Here is a 21098-nt window from a genome sequence, read left to right on the forward strand (position 1 = left end):
GCTTTCCTAGCAGCTTCCTGGGGGGGGCGGGATGTCTTAGTTCAATGGTCCCCCTGTTCTAGGGACAGGGATCTGAGGCCCGGGGAGGGAAATGGCACGCCCATGCTCACACAGGTGCCACACGGGGCCTGGCGACCTAACTGCCATCCTCTCTCGACAAGAAACTCGACAAAAGCCACAATCACACACAGGGCCACCTTCGGCAGTGCCAGCCGGAAGCAGCAGTGGTTCTCTCACTCTCTCTCACCCCCTCTCTTCCCATAGAATGAGCAGCAGCTGGCAAAGGCCGAGTCATCAGGAGCCAGACTGGGCGGCAAGGGGACACAGTGCCAACTTGCCAGCCAGGGAGGTGGGGTGGCCCACTACTTGATGAAAGACTCAGGGTCTTCCCCCCCTGCCCGGGTGACCTGGCCCAGGAATTCCCTGCCCCTAACTGGGAATTTACAGATTTGTGCGGGGGAGGCTCCAGGAAAGGAGGCTGGACACACGGACCGTCGGCCACTGCGCAGACCCTCTGCCTGGGGAAGGAACCAAGGTTGGGAGAAGCCCCAGTGGGGAAATGACGTCACCCCTGCAGGACGCCCCCAAACCGATGGGAGCCCTAACATGTGTCTCTGACATTCTCAAGGCCTCAGAGCCCAGGTCTGTCTGAGGGCGTCTGTGTGTCTGTCTCCCATCCTTGCATACGTATGTCCTTCTCTTTCAGGCTGTTTGTCTTCCTGGGTGTCGTGTGTGTGTGTGTGTGTGTGTGTGTGTGTGTGTGTGTGTGTGTGTGTGTGTTGTGTGTGTGTGTGTGTGTGCGTGCGTGTGTCTGGGGTCTAAATCTGTCCAGACTCTTATGAGTCCCTTCCGCTTTCCTTTTCAGGCGACAGGCAAAACAAATTCCCAGAGGGCAGTTACAAGCCTCCCAGACCAGACGCCAGACGCCTCTCCCAGTCCCCACCCCACGGGCGAGGCTATTCCAGCCCGTGGTATCATTTCCTCTTGAACATCGTCCAGCAGCCCGAACTCCCCAACAATGGCCAAGGCCAAGGTTCTGTTCCCTGAGGAAAGCAGCAGCCCGGGAGGCAGACACAGCGAGCGGCGGGAGGCAGGGGGTCCGGCTCTGCATTCGAGTCCAGATGCCGCCACTTCCTGCGTGTGGGACCCTGGGCGGGTCCCCTGGGACCCCGGCCTTCGTTTCCCCCTCGTGAAGCCCGGGGCCATCACTGAATCGCCTCCCAGGATCACTGAGGGTCCACCGCGGAGGCAATGTGTACTAGCTCTCCCACCCCTAGCAGGTACACAGCAAGTGCCTAATAAACGGGGGCCATCGTGAGACTGGAAGCAGGTGTGAGGGACGCGAGGGCGTCTGTGCACAGTCGTTAAGGATCCAGAGTGGGTGGTGCTGAGCAGGTACATTCAATTTATAGGATAACAACTGGGAGGCAAGGAAAAGGCAGGCGAGATGGAGAAACAGGAAAACCCTCGGGAGAGACCCACACGGGCCACAAGGTCCTGGGGCAAGGCTTAGAGGGGGGCCGGCTGGGGTCCTCTCCCTTGCGGCTCATTGGATGCAGATCCAGCCTACACTGGGATCAGGACAGAACCCACCTCCCACAAGGGGAGCCGGTGGGGGGTCTTCCCAGGTGGAGGCCGGGCATCTTAGGGGTCCCTCCTCAAAAGCAAAAGGGGTGCCTGCGTGTGCTCCCTCGTCTCCCAGCTTCCTCTGATGCACTGACGTCCCACCAGCCTCGTCTGCACCCCTCAGTCGGAGCAATTTTTAAGAAACCCCAATTGGATCCCTGACTCACGCTCAGATTAAAGCCGGATGGGGCCCGATCAACCTCATCTCTGCACCTGTCGTCTCCTTCTCATGCTCATCACACTCCAGCCACGCTGGCCTTTTTCCTGTTCCTACCCCAGGACCTTTGCATGTGCCATCTTGTCATGGGACGTTCCGTGTTCCCACCTCAGGGAGGCCTCCTGGTCACCCCATGCCAAAGGTACTCACTCTCACCGAGCTGCAAATGTCCCGATGGCCTGTCTAGGCCACAAGGGGCAACGCGGTGTAGAGTTAGGAGGCTGGACTCTCTGCGCTGCCCTATGACTCTGCGCCTGCTTCTTCATCCGTACCCTGGGGTCAAAGGAGAGGCCTCCTCACCGGCCTGCTTGAGGATTATAAAATACCTGGAGGGTGCCTGGCACAGGGGCGAGCAGCCTGGCAGGTGAATTAATTCTTTATTAATTCACCTGCCAGTTTATTGCTGATTTCCCCTCAGCAGCAAGAAAGGTGCATGCGAAGGCCCTTGTTTGTCTTGTTCTCGCCGAATCCCTGGTGGCTAACACCGTGCTTGGCACAACAACATGCTGCCCTCAATCAGTATTTGAAGGAGGAAGGAATTCACCGCCAAGGTCCACTCGCTGCGATGCCCATCTCTCCCCAGAGGCCGGAGGATGGATGGGTGTGGATGACACGGGGGAGGTCTTTCACAAAACTAAATTTGCCACTACCATCCGACCCAGCAATTACACTCCCGGGCTCTTCGCCCAGAGAAATGAAAACTTATGTTCACACAAAAACCTGCGCACAAACGTTCACAGCGGCTTTAAGTGTGACAGCCCCCAGCTGGAAGCGGCCCAGACGCTCTGCAGCAGGTGAGTGGTCAAGATCACCGGGGCACCCCCGCGGCCCGGAGCACGATGGAGAGGAAGAGACACGGACACACACGCCACGACCTGCGTGGGTCTTGAGAGTTGGGCCAAGTGAAGCAAAGCCAACCTCAGAAGGTCACAGACGGTATGATGCCATGCGTATAACAGCCTCAAAATGACAAAATTAGACGAACAGATTCCCGGCTGCCGGTGGCACGTCTGATAAAACGGCACAGAACCAAGCACACAGGCCGGCACACACCAATGCACGCACACTTACACACACACTCAAACAGGGGCAGGACGCCGGGGAGTGGGAATAAGGTCAGCGGACTGTACCGAACGGCAATTTCTGGCTGGGGTACCGGGGGAAGACGGGATGCTTGCAAGGGCTCTCGCTGCCTTGTTTCTTACAACTGCAAGAGAATCTACAATCATCTCGACATAAAAAGTCGAAAAAGAGGAGTTCCCACTGTGGGGCAATGGGATTGGCGCCATCTCTGCAGCACCGGGACGTAGGTTCGATCCCGGCCTGGCACGGTGGGTTAAAGGATCTGGGCCCCGGCTGCAGCGTAGGTTACAACTGTGGCTCGGATCTGATCCCTGGCCTGGGAACTCCATATGCCAAGGGGTGGCCGAAAAAGAAAAAAAAAGTTTAAAAAGAAAAGTGAGGCGTTGAGGGGGGACGCTGTGTCCCCTGGGGCCCTACATGACTCTGGCAAGGGGCAATGCCAGCTGCTTCAAGCAACCCCCGGGGCACACACAGTCCAGGCCTGGTGCCGGGAAGGTGGCTTATGGGAGGGTGGGGTGGCAAGAGCCGAGACAGAAGCCTGGTCCCCCTCTCCCAGCCTCCCTCCGTCTCCCGTTCACAGCACCTGCCATCTGGCTGCTGCAGCCAGCCAAATGAAACCATCTCTGGGCTGTCATCTTTCCACACGCAGGTCTGGCTCCCAGGTTTGAGGATTAAATCCTAAACATGCTATTTAAAATGTAGAAACGAAGAGAGATTTTAAGGAAACTCTAAGCGTTGTCCTCCCTGCGCCCCCCGCCCCGCCGCAGAGAGCCAAGCACCTCACCTCCCACTTCTTTCCCAAAGGCCCAGAGAGCAGCTTGGGCTCCCTCATACCACTGTGTACCCCGTACACCCCGGGGTGCCCGATACAGCAGGTTAAAGGTCATGCCTCCCCAAGGTCAGCATCGCTCTTAAGTACGGATGTGTCAGCAATGATAAAGCGACTGCAAACTCTGCAGCCAGGCACCACCTTGGGCTCAGAAGAGTCAGGAGCTGCAGGGATCTTTGAACCGTATGGGCGTCCTGGAAGCCACCTGTGTGTCCTTTCATACACTGCTCACCTGTCTTCTCGGGACGCCGTAATGAGTGCTGGTCCCTCTGCATCTGGGGGTCCCGGCCAGCCCTGTGCTAGCTCAGGAGAAGCGATGTCTGTCTCCCCAGGGCTCCGGTCCACTGGGGAGGGCCCAACGCTAAGCCAGAAAGACGCAAATGAGCACCACTAGTCCTGGGTGGTAGGACAAGAACACGAGGGGGGATGGGCGGAGTGGCCTGGGGCAGGGCTCCTGGGATGGGGAGTCAGGGACTATCTCTGAGGGGGCAGCCTTCAAGCCGAGACCTGAGAGAGGAGGAAAGCAGGGGGGAGAACAGGTGCAACTGCCCTGAGGCAGGATATGTGTCACAGACGAGGACAGGAAGGGAGACCCAGGCCTCTGGGACACGGAGCACGGGTATGAAGCGGAGTCAGCTGCTCTGGGGCCTGGCAAACGTGCCCAGACTCCCTTGGGGGTGCCTGCCTGTGCATGTGAGCGCAGGCAGCAGAGAAAGGCTGCGTGGGAAAACGATTCGCTTTCCAAACAAGGCCACACGCGAGGACGGCTGTGCAAACTCCTTCAATGCTGCCGGCCCCTATGTCCAAGGCTCACTTGGCATCTCCCGGGGGTGGGCACAGGGGCCTGCAGGATCTGGGACGTTCACAGTCACCCTGCTGTGGACTAACCCGTCTGGCTCAGGGCTGCATTTCTTCAGTGGAGGAGCCACTCCTGTTGCGGTTACACTTGGGTTGCAGATGTAAAAGCCAAGGCCAGAGTCGGATATTTAAACTAATTATGGGGAAGGGGAGAGGCGGGGCAGGGGGCAGATACCCGGGACCCCGGAAGTGACCTGGGTTAGGAATGAAGCTGGGACAAAAACCAGCCTATGAGACCCTGGATCTCGGGATGGGGGGGGGAGACAGCAGCCTGGAAACCCCAACATGGTCAGAGACAAAAAGCGTGGACCAGAGAGGGGCAGAGAATTGCTCGAGGTCACAGAGCTAGCTCGGCAGAGCTGGGGAGCCGGCGCCAGGCCCGGTGGATAGAGGCTGCCCATACTGGCCCACCCGGCCAGGGTTGGCACCATGTGCCACCCTGGAAAACAAGGGCCATGACCCGGCCTGTCTTTTCCAGGGAGCGGGGAGCCTGGCTCCAGGTCCCAGAAAGCCCCAGGAAGCCTGGCCGGATGAGTAAACGGTGGACATGACTCCTGCCCCAGACACCCCCACAGGGAGAGATCTGCCCGGTGGCTTGGCCAGGGCAGCACTAAAAGCATCAAGTGCAGCTTATCACTCAAGGCTCCCAACCGGCCACCGTGGGGAGTCCTGTCGTCACCTAAGCTGACCGCGAAGAGACTGCCAGCCTGCCTACACTGGCCGCCACCCCAGGGGCAGGCCCTTAGGGTCCAGGCCATGGCTCTTCCTGGGGACGATCTGTCCGCTGGGGACATCTGGCGGTGCCTGCAGACACTGTGTTTGTTCCCACTGGAAGGGATACTGTTAGTACCCACCGGGTGAAGGGGCCAGGGTGCTACCAGGCACAGGACGGCCCCGCCAGGAAGGGCTTATCCTGCTCAAATGCACGGAGGTCGAGAAGCTCCGGATTAAATGCGACAGGAGGTAACATCTAGAGCGCAGTGCCTGCTGTGCAAGCACGAGTCAGGCAACGAGAGCCATCCTAGGCCTCCACACAGAGACGGCGGCAAGGACTCAGGATGCGCGGCTGCTTTAAGGAGGGACAACGATCCAGTCTCTACCAACGTGATCTGAAAGCAGACACATCAGGGCAAGGCCCGTGTTGCCTTCCCGCCTGGACTGTGAACCACGAATGGCCTGGTAGAGCTGCTGCAGCTCCCTGGTCTCAGAAGCATCGCCTGCACCAGGCACACAGCAGGTGCTTCATACATGCCTGCGAAATGCGTAAAGGAACAAGAGGAAGGGGGCGCAGAGGCTGCCTGCACAAAAGCAGTGTTTACAGGCCCCTCTCTGGAGGAAGGAGAAGGAGCCGATGGATGGGTGGGGGCCCCGATCAGTGAAAAAGGGGATTTCTGGACAGGGCATCCGAGAAAACCAGGATCTGTGACAACTTCTTGTTTCTGGGTTTTATGCAATCAGCAGTCAGCCTCTGAGAGCCCTTTTACCCAAACTCAGAGAGACCACAAGCTTAGGCGCCTCAGTCTTCATCCAGTCTTTTGTTTGTTTTCTTTCTTTCTTTTCTGCTTTTTAGGGCTGCACCTGCGGCATATGGAAGTTCCCAGGCTAGGGGGTGACTCTGAGCTGCAGCTGCCAGCCTCCGCCACAGCCAGTGAAAGGCCAGATCCCAGCCACGTCTGTGACCTACACCACAGCTCATGGCAACGCCAGTTCCTTCACCCACTGAGCAAGGCCAGGGATCAAACCTGCCCCCTCATGGATACCAGTTGGGTTTGATATCGCTGAGCCATGATGGGAACTCCTCTTCATCCAGTCTTTATGGAGCACTTTGACATCCTGGGTGTCCTGGGTGCCTGGGGAGTAGGTTCCAGATGTGAGGCGGGGCCCTCTGATGGGCTGGGGACTCCCCATGGCCACCTCTATGCCAGTTCTCTGGGCCTTGGAGCCCCCACTCATCCACCCCGGGTTCTACCGACAAGGGTGAAGCTGTGTCCACGCCCACAGCAAAGTGTGCTGTGATCGACTAGTGATGTCTGCCCCCGGAGCCGGCAGGACAGACAAGAGATGCGTGTGTTTCTGACTTCCAGTGGTTATAACAAATTCAGCCTCACTGGGACCCACCACGCCCTGCAAACCAGCTGCCCACCTGAGACCCAGCACAGGCCCCCTTCCTGCCAGGGCAACATTTGATCCTGCAATTTACAGGCGAACTCAAGGGACAGGCTACCTGGGTTTTTTCTTCCGAAGACCCTAAGGCACCTGCACCAGGGCGGCCCCAGCAATGAGAAGGGAAGCAGTCTGCCCAGACCGTTCCCCTCTCAGAACAAAATTTGTGTTCTGAGACAACTCTAGGCTCACATACTGCAGAGGGCGCTCTGGACACCCCTTGCCCAGGTGCCACCAGCAGTAGCAGCTGGCGGACCTGCACCATCCGTGGCTCTCCCAGGTGAATCGGAAACTTCGATTCAGTCCACCCTCGCTTTGCAGACATGGGGACTGAAACACCATCTCTCCCCACTCCGGGTGCCACGGCCAACAGACCCCCGCCCCCTCCCCCTCGCCTCTCCCCGAGATTCTCTGCCCCCATCGTCCCACCGCTGGCCGGGGCTCACCCCTCAGGCGCCAGCACGCATGTCACCCCCAGAGGTTTTCTTGACGCTGGTCCAGCACCACCACAGGCCCGGTCACCGGGCCCCTGTTTCATCTCCTCCCTGGCATCACCAGTATCCGAAACTACTTCCACTCCCGACCAGAGCCTGAGCTCCGTGAGGCTGGGACTGATGCTTTCAGCCACCGCCGTCCGCCTCCAGCCCCCTCGGTGGCACCTGGTAGGAGCTCAAACTCAACCATCCAACAGATGAACACAAAACAGCCACTCCCCCAACGCTGGGCCACCCTCTCTCCTGCCACCTGCTGTGGGCACGCAGACACCTGGAGGGACTGAGGTGGGGGTTACAGTACAGCGAAGGCTGTGGTTGGGATTCTGAACAACCTGGGTGCTTTCTGGACTCAGAAAGCCCAGTTCTGCCACCAAGTCGCCACGTGACCTTGGGCAAGCTGTTTCTGAGCCTCAGGGTTCTCCTCCAGAAAACCAGGAGCAGACACCCAAGCTCCCCTGCAAACCTAAGCATGAACTTCCCCCAACAGAGGCCCAGGTTCTGGGTCTTCCTGGAGCATTAGAGGAGCCAGCTGCCTGCTCATGGGGGTTCCCCAGGATCAGCCTCCAACTGCCCCTCCTGACGAAGAGGTGCCAACAGGGATGGGGACACAGGGCTGCACAGCCGACAGCCCACACTGAGAGGTGGGGCGCGGCGGCGGCTCTGACTGGGGCTGGGACCCCCCGATCCTCCATTAAAAAAATCCCTGCAAAGCACCCACTGCGTTCCTGGTTGTCAGCAGACACCAACTTCTCCTGGAGGAAGAAAAGTTTAATTGATGAGCTATAAATATTTCTGCTAAAAGCTGCTGGGGAGCTGGGCTTTCTAGATGAGCGGGCCCCCCTGAAAAGGAAGGCGGCCACCAGATTTGTTTCGAATTATGAAAATAGATGCTATCTCTCCGCCACATCTGTTTTGCCTGACAAATAAGCAGCAATTCGCCTCCTGAATAAGGCAGCACACCCAGGCCGTCTTGAAACTGCAGCTTTCCCGACTCTTCAGAGAAAGGGAAAAGAAAAAAGGCCAGGCCTCCCAGATTGGAGACTTAGACATGAGACTTTTTTCAATCTTGTCTCTCAAGCTGCAGGCTCTTGGGGCGTCGGTGCCACATACATCCTTAAACTCGGCTTTCAAAGCTCCCGTCGCCCCTGTGTGAACCGAAGCTGCTTGTATTAGAGGGCACAAGGATCCCTGCTGCTCTTTAAAAAGAAAAAGAAGGCCAGGAGACATACGATCAAGCGCAGTAATGCAAAAAAAAAAAAAAAAAAAAAAAAAAAAAGTCCCCCCAAACTCAAGCCAAGCGTGCATTTTTGATGTGCTGGAAAAGGCCAGTTTTTGGAGGGAACATTCATACTGGTGGCATTCGTTTTTTTATGCCACGCTGGCATGGTGACTGGGTTAATATCATCATTTTCCTTTAATTACTCCAAGACAGACCCAATTACAGCGCAGACACGTCTGCCAGCCTGAGGAGCCGATAGTTAATAGCCCATCCTTCTTAAGGACCAATCTGCTTGGGAGCTTCGGGGAGGGAGTGGGGCCAGGAGCGTGTCTGCCCGCCGTGCAAACTTGGTGATGCTGTTCCAGTCGCTCTCTTTGATTTTTCAAAAAGGCCCTTGACCCCTCAGCGGTTTGGGCCTTTTCTCCTTCAGGACGGATGTTCCAGAACAGAGCGGGAAGCCCTCAATGCCTGTTTAACTCAAAGTATTACAACATGGGCACCAAATCAGCCCGTGCGGACTTTCAGGCTAAGATGATTGGCGAGGACCAGGCTGGGGACCCACTGTTCAGCTGCCCGCACACAGCCAGTGCCGGGCACAAGAGGGGCGGCGGTGTCACCGGCCACTGCTGCCTACGGGTTCTGTCTGTTTGGGGGGAGAAATAAAAGGATCAGGTGAAGAAGCCCGGAGTGTTTTGAGCACGTTCTCTCCCACCTCCTGCAGATGAAATGTCCAATCGCCCCACCCTGCAAGGAGGTGGACTGATAACGCTGGACTGGCTGCGTCTGGCAGAAACGAGATGCAGTTCAGGGAGGGACCCCAAGAGGCATCCGGTGAGCCTCCCCACCTTCTGTGCCCACCCCCCCGTAAACCGCCAGAGCAGATTGATGACCGCTGGGCAGAGGGTAGAAATTCACAGGCTGCAAAGCCAGGTCAACAACGACGACAATAGTTTTCACGAGGGGTGGGGAGCTGTGAGGTTTGGCCGGGGGTGGTGGCAGGGCAGCAGGGCAGCCGTGTCTCATCCTGCAGCCCGCCCTGGTGCTGCTTCCTTCCCCGTCTTATCGTACAGCTGGACTGCGGCTCAGCTCAGTTTCTTAACCCCAGGGCCTGCGGTCACCTCAAGGGGAGGGGAGTCTGAGAAGAGCCCCCCCCCACACGGCAGGGTCGGGAAAGTGCCCAAAGCCCCTGCTTTCCCGCTGCTGGCAGGACAATGCCTATTTGCAGGTTCGGGTCCTGCAGGGACGGCCAAGGGTGTCTGGGGGCCGGAGACCCTCCAAGCCCATAGCCTTGCCCCCTTTCACAGAGGCAACAATCACCTAGTTGCTATGGCAACGAGGTTAATGAATGCATCTCTTTCGAATAACTCAGACCTCGGACCCCATTCCAGTTGCCCTGCTATTTCCATCCTTCAAAAGCCAACCTCTGGTGTTTTGTTTTATGAGTCTAGGTGTACCATCAAAAACAAAAAGAAAAAGAAAAAAAAAAAAAAAGAATGGGAAAGAGTGATAAGAGGTGGGTAGGGGAAGTTGTGGGGTGAGGAGGGGCGGGGTCTCTGCCCATCCTTCAGAGCGGAGAAAACCTGGATGTCACTTTCTCTCTTTTTTTGGTGATGGGATAAAATTAGCACCGTCAAGTCAACGTGTTATAAACACAAAGACGCTGCCAGAAGGCGAAGTGCCTTAATTTAAGGGAGGGAAGATGGCTGAAGAAGGTTCTGGGGAGGGGGAGGGCGGTCAGATGGCGGTGGGGGGGTGGCGTCGGCAAGCCTTCCCACTCAGTGTCCCATCACCAGAGGGAAAAGCCATTTCCCCGCGAATGTACATCTGCAGGGCGTCTAGACAGACATAAAGAGGACAATTAAAGAAAGAAAAAAGCTGCAAGCCACAGTCACCCCTCACTCCTCGCCAGGGCACCCGGCTGCAACTCGCTCACTGCCCAAACAGGCGAAAAATTATAAAAACAAGAAAAGCCAGTGTGGGCGAGGGGGAGGCCGGGGGAGTCTGGACCGAAAACAGTTTATGAGCAAGTGTTTTGAAATTCTGCTTTAAATAAGCCGGTAAATGAATTCAACCTTGTCAGATCTCTCTCCCTCACGCAGACCAAATATCCCGCTGGCGTGCTGTCTAGACACAGATAACAAAGGACTTTTTACAGCGCCCAGAGACGCGCTGACAAAGTAGCCATTTAAAGATGCAGTATTGCCTTCTCCGTCTAAAACGATTTGTCAGATGGACTTCAATGAAAATGCTAAGTTAACGGTCTGGTTTGGGGTCTGCCAGTGGATGGGGCGGGAAGGGGGGGGTGTCGGGCAGCCCCGGAGAAATAGAAAACGCATCATCTCTGACTGGGCTGCCCTCCAGGTTGCTTGGAAAATTGGACTGTACGGGGCCGCCCGGCAAATAATCCTCGCTCTTGTTCCGAGGAGCCGGCTGCGGACACCCAGTCGGAGCAGGTTCTGTGCGGCGGCGCCGTGCATTGAAAGGGGTGGCAGAAAGGGTTAAACTTCAGTGCAGGGGGCGGTGGGAGGAGGATCTGTCTCCACCTGCCTCTGGGGGTGCTGAGCATAGGCGGGGGTGGGGGCAGGAATGTGGTGTCACCCCCAACTCTGCATTTGGCAGGAGTGGCTGTTGCCCTGTTGGTTGCCCTCATTGCAGAGTCGCCCCCAAATGTCCTCCTTCCCAGGCAAGGGCGGTGTCGGGGGCGGGCCGGCCTCAGGGGTGTACCCCAATACCCCCATACCGGGGGATGCGCCTCTCCTCCCCCAGGCTGGGTCAGACAGGGGTCCAGCCTCGGGTCCCCAGCCCAGGGCGCCCAGACACAGTGGGTCCCCGACAGGGCGTCTCAGGTCTGTTCCACACAGTGGGCTCCCAACAGGGGGTTCTTGGGTTTCTTCCATTCAGATCTGCTAACCTCCCTAGGATGGCCTGGTGCCCAGGGGTGCCCACTCTTCCCATCAACCCCACCTGCCTTCTGTCAGGGTGCTGCCCCTACGGCTACCCGCTCTGCATGGCCACCCCTTGTCGGGGGCAGTGTGTGTTCCTGCCCTTCCCCCACCCCACCCCCGCCTCAAAGTGTGGAATCCAGACCCTGGAGCCAGAAAGACACTGATGCGACCCCAGCCCACTCACTTCCAGGCTATGTGGCCCCAAGGCATGTGCCCCTGTGAGTCTGTTTCCCCAACTGTGAACCAGGGTCCTGGCCACCTGCCCTGAAGCGCTGTGGTGAGGATTAAACGCCCCCTGGCCAGCCCAGCACCCTGCAGGCCCCTCACCCCTGGGCCCAAGCCTCAAAGCTGCCGTCACCCCAAAGCAGGTACCAGCCTCACTCACACGGAAGGAAAAGGACGTGAGAACAGACACGCGTGGAGGCTGGACACGCACAGTCCATAAATACAACCCTGCCAGGATCAGGAGTCCCACGGATAAAAGCTGTCTACACCCGTCCACGGGGCGGTGGGCATGCCGATGACATAACGCTCAGAGGCCTCCCGCTGGTCTTCACTGGGACCCCAAGCCACTCAAATAAAAGGGGGGCTCCCTATGGGCTATGTCAAGAGGACTAACGACTCAAATGCTCCCTCCTTCTGTTTCCAGTTTCCAGACTCATTTGTAACAAGTGCTTTTAAGAGGCTGCTTCTAATCTCTGCTCCTCCCACAGCAAACAGCCCACGGGCTCCGCCGTCTGTGGGCAGAACCTCTGGTTTCACCCAGACACACGGATGTGGAGGTTCTGGAAGTCATCCACGCTGCAGGGGACAAGACACCGGGATTTAGAACCGAGTTCTCTTTGGGCAAGGGGTCTGGCGGGAGTCAAGAGGCTCTGGGAGGGTGGGGAGGCCAGCTGGGTGGGCACTGCCCCTAACAGCTGGACCCCAAGGCCAAGGCCCAAGGGGAGGCGGCTTGCCCAGGGGACCCAGCCAGGACTAGGAAGAACCCAGGTGCTTCCTGCACTTGTCCTTTCCTCCTTCGCACACCTGCCGCCATCTGGTAACCACAGCAGACATTACTAATCAATGACTGCACTTTCCCTGAGCCCAGCTCCGGCCTCAGGGAGCTTCCGGTCCCCAGGGTCCCAGGAGGTCTCTGCCCATCGAGCAAATGAAACGTTTTCTGCCAACTCTTCCCCATCGTGGTGGGGAGCCTCTGATCTGGGAGGCAATGACAAAATACTGGGAGGAACTGGACGTCCTGCAGAACAAGATGCAGGGCAGGTGGCAGAATGACTGATGGCCCCGGGGCCCGCCACACAGGTCCAGACACGCACCCTGTTCCCGCACCTTCCCACACACCAAGCTCCTCCTCTGCCTGCCTCTCTCCATCCTGTTCGGCTCTCCCAGCCTCATTGCAAACCCACAGGGCCACCCAGATGGCGAGCGGCTCTCTCCTCTTCTGGAGGAAGTGCCCGGGCACAAAACCCAAGCTCCCCCCATTGGGGCTCAGGGATGACCTCTGACCCTGACCCCCTGTGTCTCTCTGTCTTGCCCTGTGAGACCCTGAGGTCAGGTCGGGCGGTCCAGGTCCTTCTATAACTCGTCTTCACCCTAACCTCGACCCCACTCTCCCCTTCCCCCTGGACCGACGCAGGCCTGCCCCTCCCCCAAAACCCACTCTCCTCTCCGTAGCTGGAGGCGGGTGTCCACCGTTACCCCTCTCCTGCTCTAAACCCCTGCAGGGCTCCCCAGTACCCCAGCTCCAAACTCTTCTAAAACCCGATGGGATCAGACCCCATCCTCTCAGCCCCAGTGGTCCCCTCCTCAGCCAACAGCTCCAGCCACCCTGCCTGGGGGCTCTGAAGGTCCAAAAGGTCCCCGTATACCTTCTCCGACCTCAGCGGCAAACCTGCACCCTGAGATGAAAGCCTGCTTCTCCTTCCCGAGGCTGCGCCAACAGGCCCCACAGCCGAGGGAGTGCGTGATGAGCCTCAGCAAGCCACTCGGATTCTGGGGGCTTCTCCCACCACAGCGGAGCTGGGAGGGGCCTTCCGGGGGGGAACAGGCCATTCAGAACCGGTAAGCGACGGGCTCTATCACAGAGCCATGATTCCTGGGCAGAGCCGAGCCCCGCTGGCCTGACCCCATCCTGGCATGTCCCCCCACCTCCCAGCGCCACCCTCCGTGGGCTCTGCATTCAGCGGGGGAGGGGGCTCCACCCCCAGACTGGACAACGTCCCAACCACCGACTCAAGAAGGGCACATGCTGCCAGGCAGGGAACATGGACCATCTCATGAAATCCCTGGGAGGAACCACTGCACGTGCCCACTTTACAGATGAGGCCACCGAGGCTCTAAAAGGTTACAGATCTTGCCAGTCAAGAACCAGGTACCAGAGCTTCAAACCGGAGTCTGTGTGGCCAGTGCCAGCTCCCCCGAGCTTCCTGTCACCCATGGCCACAGGACAAAGTGGCTTCGAGGTCACATCTCAGGATGTTTTGGGCTGCCTCACCGTGGACGAGGCACCCAGACGTCGTGAGCAGGTGCGGGCTGGAGACGTGGCACGGCTGCAGCTCTTCCCACGGGTTCCTTGGGCCCGGGTGCCGCCTCTGCCCTTGGGTTCTGGCTGGCAGCCTGGCCCCAGACCTCCTGGCACGGGCTGCGTGGGTCGATTCAGACAGCGTCCACTAGGCAGCTCCGGGCACACAGGCCCAAGCGGGTGCAGCTCTGATGGGCTTCACAGCGCGTCTCTGTGGGCAGCTGCGTCCAGCATTAGAAATTGGTGCGTGTTCTGCCGGGAGGCTGGTCCCTGGCCGAGCAGGGGAGACAACGGGCTGTCTCCTTTGAAGCGGGTGTCGCTTCATCCACCCCCACCCCTTTCTTCTTTGGGGGAAGATTTCTTCCTGCCTCGGCCCAAATCCCACTCTCTGGGGCCCCTCCCCAACCCCTGACCCTCCAGAACAAAAGGGAGCATGAGTGTCTAGATGGCTCGTCTGAACGTGAGAGAAGGGGGCATTGTGGAGGCCTGGCCTCCCGGCTGGAGAGGTCAGGGTGCGGGGGAGCGGGGGCGGGAGGGGCATGGCCAAGGCTGACACCTCTGGGGTCCCAGGCCCTGCCTGTCCCTCCTCCTGGGACGGAGCTGTGGCTGGGGCCCAGCCTGGAGGATCCAGCTTGGGTGGCTGCCAAGGCTGGGCATGCCATCGCCAAATGAAATGCAGAGAATCCCTCAGCCCGTCACGAAAACGTTCATGCACCCAAGGAACCAATTTGCGGGAGAGCCCCGGACCTGTGCCCGAGTCCGGGCGCATCCGTAATAACTGCTGTTCATCACGAGATCAGTTAGAAGCTTCAGGTGTGTTCTTGGCTGAGGTGGCCAGGATGGAGAGTCCCCAGCAGGGACGCTGGGGGCTTCCTGCGTCTGGAAGGCCTTGCTCCCAGGAGGGGAGGGGCCGTGTTCCTGGACACCTGGCCGGAGGATACAGGCTGTGTGCCTCCAGGCGCCCACTCACCCTCTCTGGGCTCTCTGGGTCTTTGGGACACCTTGTCCATAAAAACAGGCTCAGATCAGATCTGCGTTTTTTTTTTTTCATGCTAAGTTTTACCAGCAAAGATCTCGGATTTAACAAAAGTCTGACGCAGGAGCTCGATGTATGAAATGGATACAGGAGCAGCGCTGATGGGAGCCCGGGAGATGAGAGGTTGCGTGGCCCTGTGGCGGCTGAGGTCCAGCAGGTGCCCTCTACGTGCTGGGCACCGGCCCTGCCTCTCCAACGGGCATTGGTCCATCTGAGAGAAGTGAAGGGACAGGCTGCTGTCGGGGCAGCCGGGATGAGCGGGACACCCCCAGGTGAGCCTCAGGCCCCCGTCCCAGGGAGGGGACAGAGATGTGTCCCTCTCCCTCTCCCCAAAATTGCCGGTGGGAAGGGCAGCACCCACCTCTGCAAGCCCTGGATCAGCCTTCTAGGCAGAGGCCTGGAAACAGGCCTGCAAATAAACTAATCCCCACGTGATGGGCTTGCAGGCATTTAGACTTTTGTCTTGGTCGTTTATCAAATTCTTGGAATTTTTCTTAAATAAGGAGCACATATCACTTCTCACGATCAGAAAAGCCAGGCAATTTTCACCGTGAAATTACCGTTATCTCTTCAGGGCTGTTATACATGTGGCTACGGGCGTTCCGAGGCAGAAGAAGCCAGGAGAAACGGGTACAGAGGTTACTCCTGCGTCTGTCCTAGGAAAAGCTCCGAGAGAAGACAAAGCCTTCAAGGCCAGCCCTGGGCCCCCAGGACTCTGGGGGCGGCCCTGGACATCAGTGCTGGTACCCCAGCCGGTTAGAACCTGGGACTCCAGGGTTCTCGAACCCGAATCTCCTGAAAGAAGACTGATAAAAATGCCAGTTCCTGGCCTACCCTGGGTTTCTGGACCAGCACCCGAGGGAAAAGTTGAGAATTTTCTGTTTCAGTTCCATATCCAAGTTAAGAATCAATGCCCGGGATCAAATGGGATCCAGTGCTACCACGGGGACCCCCGGTTGACAAAGCTGATAGAAAAGCAGAGGAAACTGAGAAAGATGCTCCCAGCCCCGGTCCTTGCCTGTAGGACCTCAGAAACACATTCACCAGTTTTCTTATTTCCTATTGGCCACCCTCAAGTGTGTCCGCCTTTCTCGGCAACCCTATCCCCAAAGAAATCCCCTTTTGTTGTGGAAAATGAAGTAAGTCGCAGTGGAGACGGGCAGAGGCTGCAGGGCAGCTGGGCCCAGGCCCCCGCCTCCTGGTCTAGGTTTCATCTGTGACACACATACACAGCACGGGGGCTCCCTCTCCTCATCTGTGCCCACAGCCTCAGCTCCGATGCCACTCCCACTGCCTGGCCTGGGACAACTGAGCCTCCACTTTCTCCACTGGGGAATGGGGTGAACAGAGCCCACAGCAGGGATCAGATGACAGAGTGCCTGGACCTGTCATCTCCCGGGGAACCTCGCCCGGGGCAGAACTCCTACTCATGCCTCAAGGCCCTGGCTCACTTTTCCCACTGGAGCCAAGGGCTTCCCCGCCACTCTGCCCTCCCTTCCCACAGGCAGGCGCTGGGGCTGGTGTGGCCCCCTCCCCCTCAATACCGGCCAGGTCTTAACCAAGAAGAGGCTGCATTTGAGGAGCATCTATGAGGCACCCATCACTTGGCTAAGCAGCTCTTACGTTCTGTCACGACAGCCCCACAAAGGGGAGGACCCGCGCCATTCCCATGTCGCAGGTGAGGAAAGAGGGTGGCGTGCAGAAGCAGCCCCAAGGACCCACTCCTAGGCTGTGGGGGTCGGGCCCAGGCCTTCTGCTCCCTGGTGCCACTCGCTCCCTGCTCGCTGGGCCTGGCCTTACCAAGGACTCCAGGCTGTGGCCCTCCAGGGCAGGCCACGGGCCACCCCAGAATCACAGGGGCTGAGTGGCAGGCCACGGGCCACCCCAGAATCACAGGGGCTGGGTGGATAACCCCAGGGCAGCCAGGGGAGAGGGCCCAGCCCGCCCCCCCACTGCCCCTGCAGAGAAGCCTGATCTCCCAGCTTGTGGGATGGGCACAGCCACTCCCCTGGCCAGGAAGAACTTCTCGAGGACCAAGGCCACCCCATGGGGAGGCTGGCACCACAGGCTTGGCACCCAAGACGGGGTGGCCTGCGGAAGCTGGAGCCTGGGGTCCTTCTGCCCACTCCCCCCTCCCTGGACACTCTGCAGGGTGCAGAGAGGAAAGCCAGGGCTCTGGGAACGCTGGGCTGCCATCGCTCCCAGGACCGAGGGGCAAGGGCCACAACTGACCCTCGGCCGAGCCCTTAGCCCACACAGATAAGTTAGTGGCCCCGGAGCCAGACTGCTGAGGTCTGAGTCCCGGTCCTGCGACTCACCAGCCATGATCACTAACTAAGGCCAGCGCCCTCTCGGGCTCAGCGAGTCTGCATCTGTGTAAGGGGTCCCGCCAGGGGCGCTGGGAGAACCCCCATCACAGGGAGGGTCCTAGGGCACGATCTTAGGGACACAGCAGGGCTGCCTAAGTGCTGTGACTCTCAGGGCCCGTCTCCTGGCTTTCACACCTGGTTCGCTGTTGACTTAGTCTCTGCTGTGGGCTGAGGTCTCGGGGGAAGTGGTCAAACCAAAAATCCACCCAGAATCAACCAGGCGGAATCAGAGCACAAAGAGCCGGCGCAAAGGCCAGACAGGCCCCGAAGCCGCAGAACCACGACGGCCACACTCACCTGTGAGCAGGCGGGGGCCTCCGCCCCTGCATTCCCGCCCAGGGGCCAGGACCTGCGTGTCTGCCACCGGCCGCACGGCCAGATCTTTCACATTCCAGCCAAGCTGCAATGCCTCTGTGGGCTGCAATAAAAATTCCTAGACAGGGAGTCAGGTAGGAGGCAGGCCCCGGATGAGGGATGAGCGAGCGGGCTGGGGAGCCGCGCTGTGAGCTCTCGGCTGCCCTACGAGTGAGGCTGGTGGGTGGCGAGCCCCTTTCTGCCCTTTCCTCTGGACTCAGGCCCAGGATCTGAGACCAGGGGGGAGGCGGTCTCGGAGACAGGGGCTCAGGAAGAAGCCCGGCTCCCCACCCCACCCCAGACCAGCCTCACCCCCCCTGAGAGGCTACATCTGGCCACATCGGGGCAGTGGGGGAGTCTTCAAAGAGCGCCCCCCGCCATCTGTCACAAGCGAACTGTTTTGCAACTAGCAGAAATACGCACAGCTCTGCCAAACTCCAAGCCAGACAAGCAGCCGAACGTCCCCCCAAACTGGGCCAGGTCCCAGCAGTGACCAGGTGACAGTGGGAACAGCGTGGCCTGGGGTGTAGCGTCCGACAGAGGACATGTGCCCATCAGGAGCCCGGGCGCCCCTGTGAGGCCGGGGCTGGGGCCAGGACACCCCAGGCCCTCAGCTTCTCTTGCTTCGCATGGTGCTTCCTCTCCCCAGAGCCAAAAAGGTGCCTTCAGGAGGTGACATAATAAATCAGAGACCTATTCTGCAAAATATCAAATCATTCCAAGCACCGCAGGGCAATTAAATTAAGCAGATTCTTCCCATTACAAAGAAGGAACATAGAAATCTTGATTAAAACACACACAGAGATCCAGCTGACACATAGCTGTGCCGGGGCAGGTTGCCGACACTGCGGGCTCAGCGCCCTCCCTGCAAACAGCGGGGAGGCCGTGAGATCCAGGGGACAGTGGGTTGGCTCCTTCTACGGGCGCCATCCTGAGGGCAAAGCTGGAGCCTCACCTGCCGGGAGCTGCAGTCTGGGTCTGGGGGAAGGACGGGAGTCCCCCCCCACCGCCCCCCATCCATAAAGTTCATCCGGCCCATGAACTTTTCCCTGGGGACCCTGCCCGGGGCCTGACCTCCTGGCCTTGATCTCATTAGAATTGAGTTGACCCCGACCTTCAAACGGCCGGTGACCTTCGAGGGCAAAACGCAGAGTGTTTCCGTTCTGCACGAGGCGCAGTGAGCCTGGAACTGCTGGCTAAAGACCCCTGAGGACTCTCCTTGGGATGCGCATCCTATAAACCACATCGCTTCGCCAGCCTTTCTGACGTCCGCTGTTTCCAAACCCTCCATCAAAAGAATTTAATTTCCTAGATATTTTTTTAAAAAATCACTCTTCAACCTTGTCTTACTCAGCCTTGTTTTAAACAATACTCATGAAATCAGTGAGGCGCTCTGCCTGCTCCGTTCATCCTAACTCACATTCAACACACATTAACAGAAGAAGCTAACTATTAAACGCGAAACTCCTGTCCGAACACCATCCAACATTTTCTCCTAGGCTGCCAGTTTGCTCCGGGCTTGTTGATCTTCTTGAACTTCCAAGGTCACGTGGTAATGACCCACGGAGCATCAAGAGGTTCCAGGTCCAGCTCAGCCAATTATCATCGTGTGCCCTTGGGCAAGGAGGGCTGTCCGTCCACCGGGCCTCAGTCTGCCCATCTGGAAACCAAGGGTAGGAATGGGAGCTCCCTGCAAAGCTGATGCAGCACAGAGCCTGGCATCCAGTAAAGAGCTGTCATGAGCCATGTGTTGTCACCTATAGTCCCCAATGTCTTGCCAACATCCCCATTTTACAGATGAAAAACTGAGCTGTGGGGGCCACAAAGCTGGTAAATGATGGAGCCATGATTCTGAGCTGGCACTCTAACTCTGAAGCCACTCTGCGGTTATCCGCTTCCTCTTTCGAGAATGCTCGGGACCCGCAATCGCCAGCTGCACCCTCTATGATGAGGCCTGCCCCCACCCCCACGGCACACAGTTCCATCCCGAGGTCCAAACCGTCAGCCAGCAGGAACTCGGCTTCGGTGTTCTCTGCCTCTGACTAACCACCTCCCCCAGACATGATTCATACCTGTCTGGGGTCACCCGCAGCCTCATTCCCCGCACAGGAATGCAGGCCAGGTGAGCCGGCAGGCGGGCTGGCATCAACAGCTGATGGGGCCAATGCCAGGTGTAGCCTGCTGAGTTGCCAAGGCCTCCGCCATCACCCTGAGTCCCCTGCGCTGGGGCTGGACAGATGCCCACGTCCCGAGGACCCATTTATGGGCTCAGACTCAGATGATAAAACCTCTTCCCCACGGAGGTGCCTAGAATTTCACCCACAGACAGTCGCTCTTCTCGGTGCACGGGGCCCTTTTATGGAACTTGGGCCCCGTTTGAAACTGCAGCCCTGCGGTACATCCACGCCATGCAATGCTGCTCAGAAAGAAAACAGAATCTCTCCCGAGACCCACAACCCGAGTGTATCTCAAAGTCGGGAGGCCGAGGGGAAGAAGCCAGACAGAGAGAACGCAGACACGGCGTGATTCCAGGCATGCAACGTTCTGCGCTTCCAAGGTTTCCTCCCTTGGGACTGGATCTGCAGTGACTGCCTCGGGGGGGGGGGGCAGGTGTAGGCTGGGGGGCGGGGGACCTCTGGGGAAGGTCCTCCTCCTCGATCTGGACAGTTGTCACAGACACAGACACTTGCCAAAACCCATCATGGTGCACGATGACGTCTGTGCGCTTATACCTCAACGAGCACATCAGGGCAGGGGAAACGCAGGTTCCAAGAGGAAGTTTCACGACGGCAGAGAGGAGAAGGGACAGCTGCTGAGGTCTGACCAGGTCTTGGCAGTGTCGTCCTTCTCACAAGAGCCCTAGGGGTCGTTCAGCCCATTTTACAGAGGACAGAATGGAGGGGGGGCGGGGAGGGGAGATGGGCGGGGGCAGGGCTGTGAGCAGGGCTCATCGGGGCATCAGTGATGAGAAAATCTCGTGTCTGGAACATTCTGCCCTCGACTGCAAGCCCACCCATGTCCTTCTCTCGCCTCTGGGTGAGACATCCCCTCAAGAAGCCATCTGCACACCCCTCCCGCCCCCCAGTGAAGCAGAAAGCCACTTGCACGTAGCCAAGAACCCAGAAGGCAAAGGTAGGGACAGCTACACCGGAAGGCCAGGTTCAAGGCCCTGTCCGGCAGCCACGGGGAGCAGGAGAGGAAGCCAGGACACCAGGTACCCATCCTGATCCTGGTGAAACCCTGCGCCCCTAAGGTTCCCTGAACTAAAGACAAAAACACACAGGCCCCCGCCCACCCCCACCGCAGCTGGCAGAGGCCTCAGGGGTCGCTCGGCTGTTCCAAGCACCTGCCTGGAACGACAGGACAGGCGCTGGTAGACGA

At 58.6% G+C, this 21098-nt stretch overlaps 1 protein-coding gene across 5 annotated transcripts in view; it reads right to left on the minus strand.

The window, feature by feature from the left end:
- The window catches only part of PMEPA1 (prostate transmembrane protein, androgen induced 1), a 55183-nt gene that overhangs the window by 20623 nt on the left and 13462 nt on the right, over window positions 1-21098 (minus strand). Inside the window, exons 1-2 of one of the 5 annotated variants that reach the window (XM_085002614.1) lie at window positions 3988-6345; window positions 3510-3613 (exon numbers count right to left, since the gene is read on the minus strand). In XM_085002614.1, coding sequence (XP_084858740.1) covers window positions 3510-3561 — 52 coding nt within the window. In that variant the 5' untranslated portion in view covers window positions 3562-3613; window positions 3988-6345. 5 annotated transcript variants of the gene reach the window in all.

The sequence above is a fragment of the Sus scrofa genome, chromosome 17 (genome assembly GCF_054392235.1).
Source record: "Sus scrofa isolate SSC_HxYL_T2T_F1_AM1 chromosome 17, Sscrofa_HxYL_maternal_Yorkshire_Landrace_v2.0, whole genome shotgun sequence".
Taxonomy (NCBI): Eukaryota; Metazoa; Chordata; class Mammalia; order Artiodactyla; family Suidae; genus Sus; species Sus scrofa.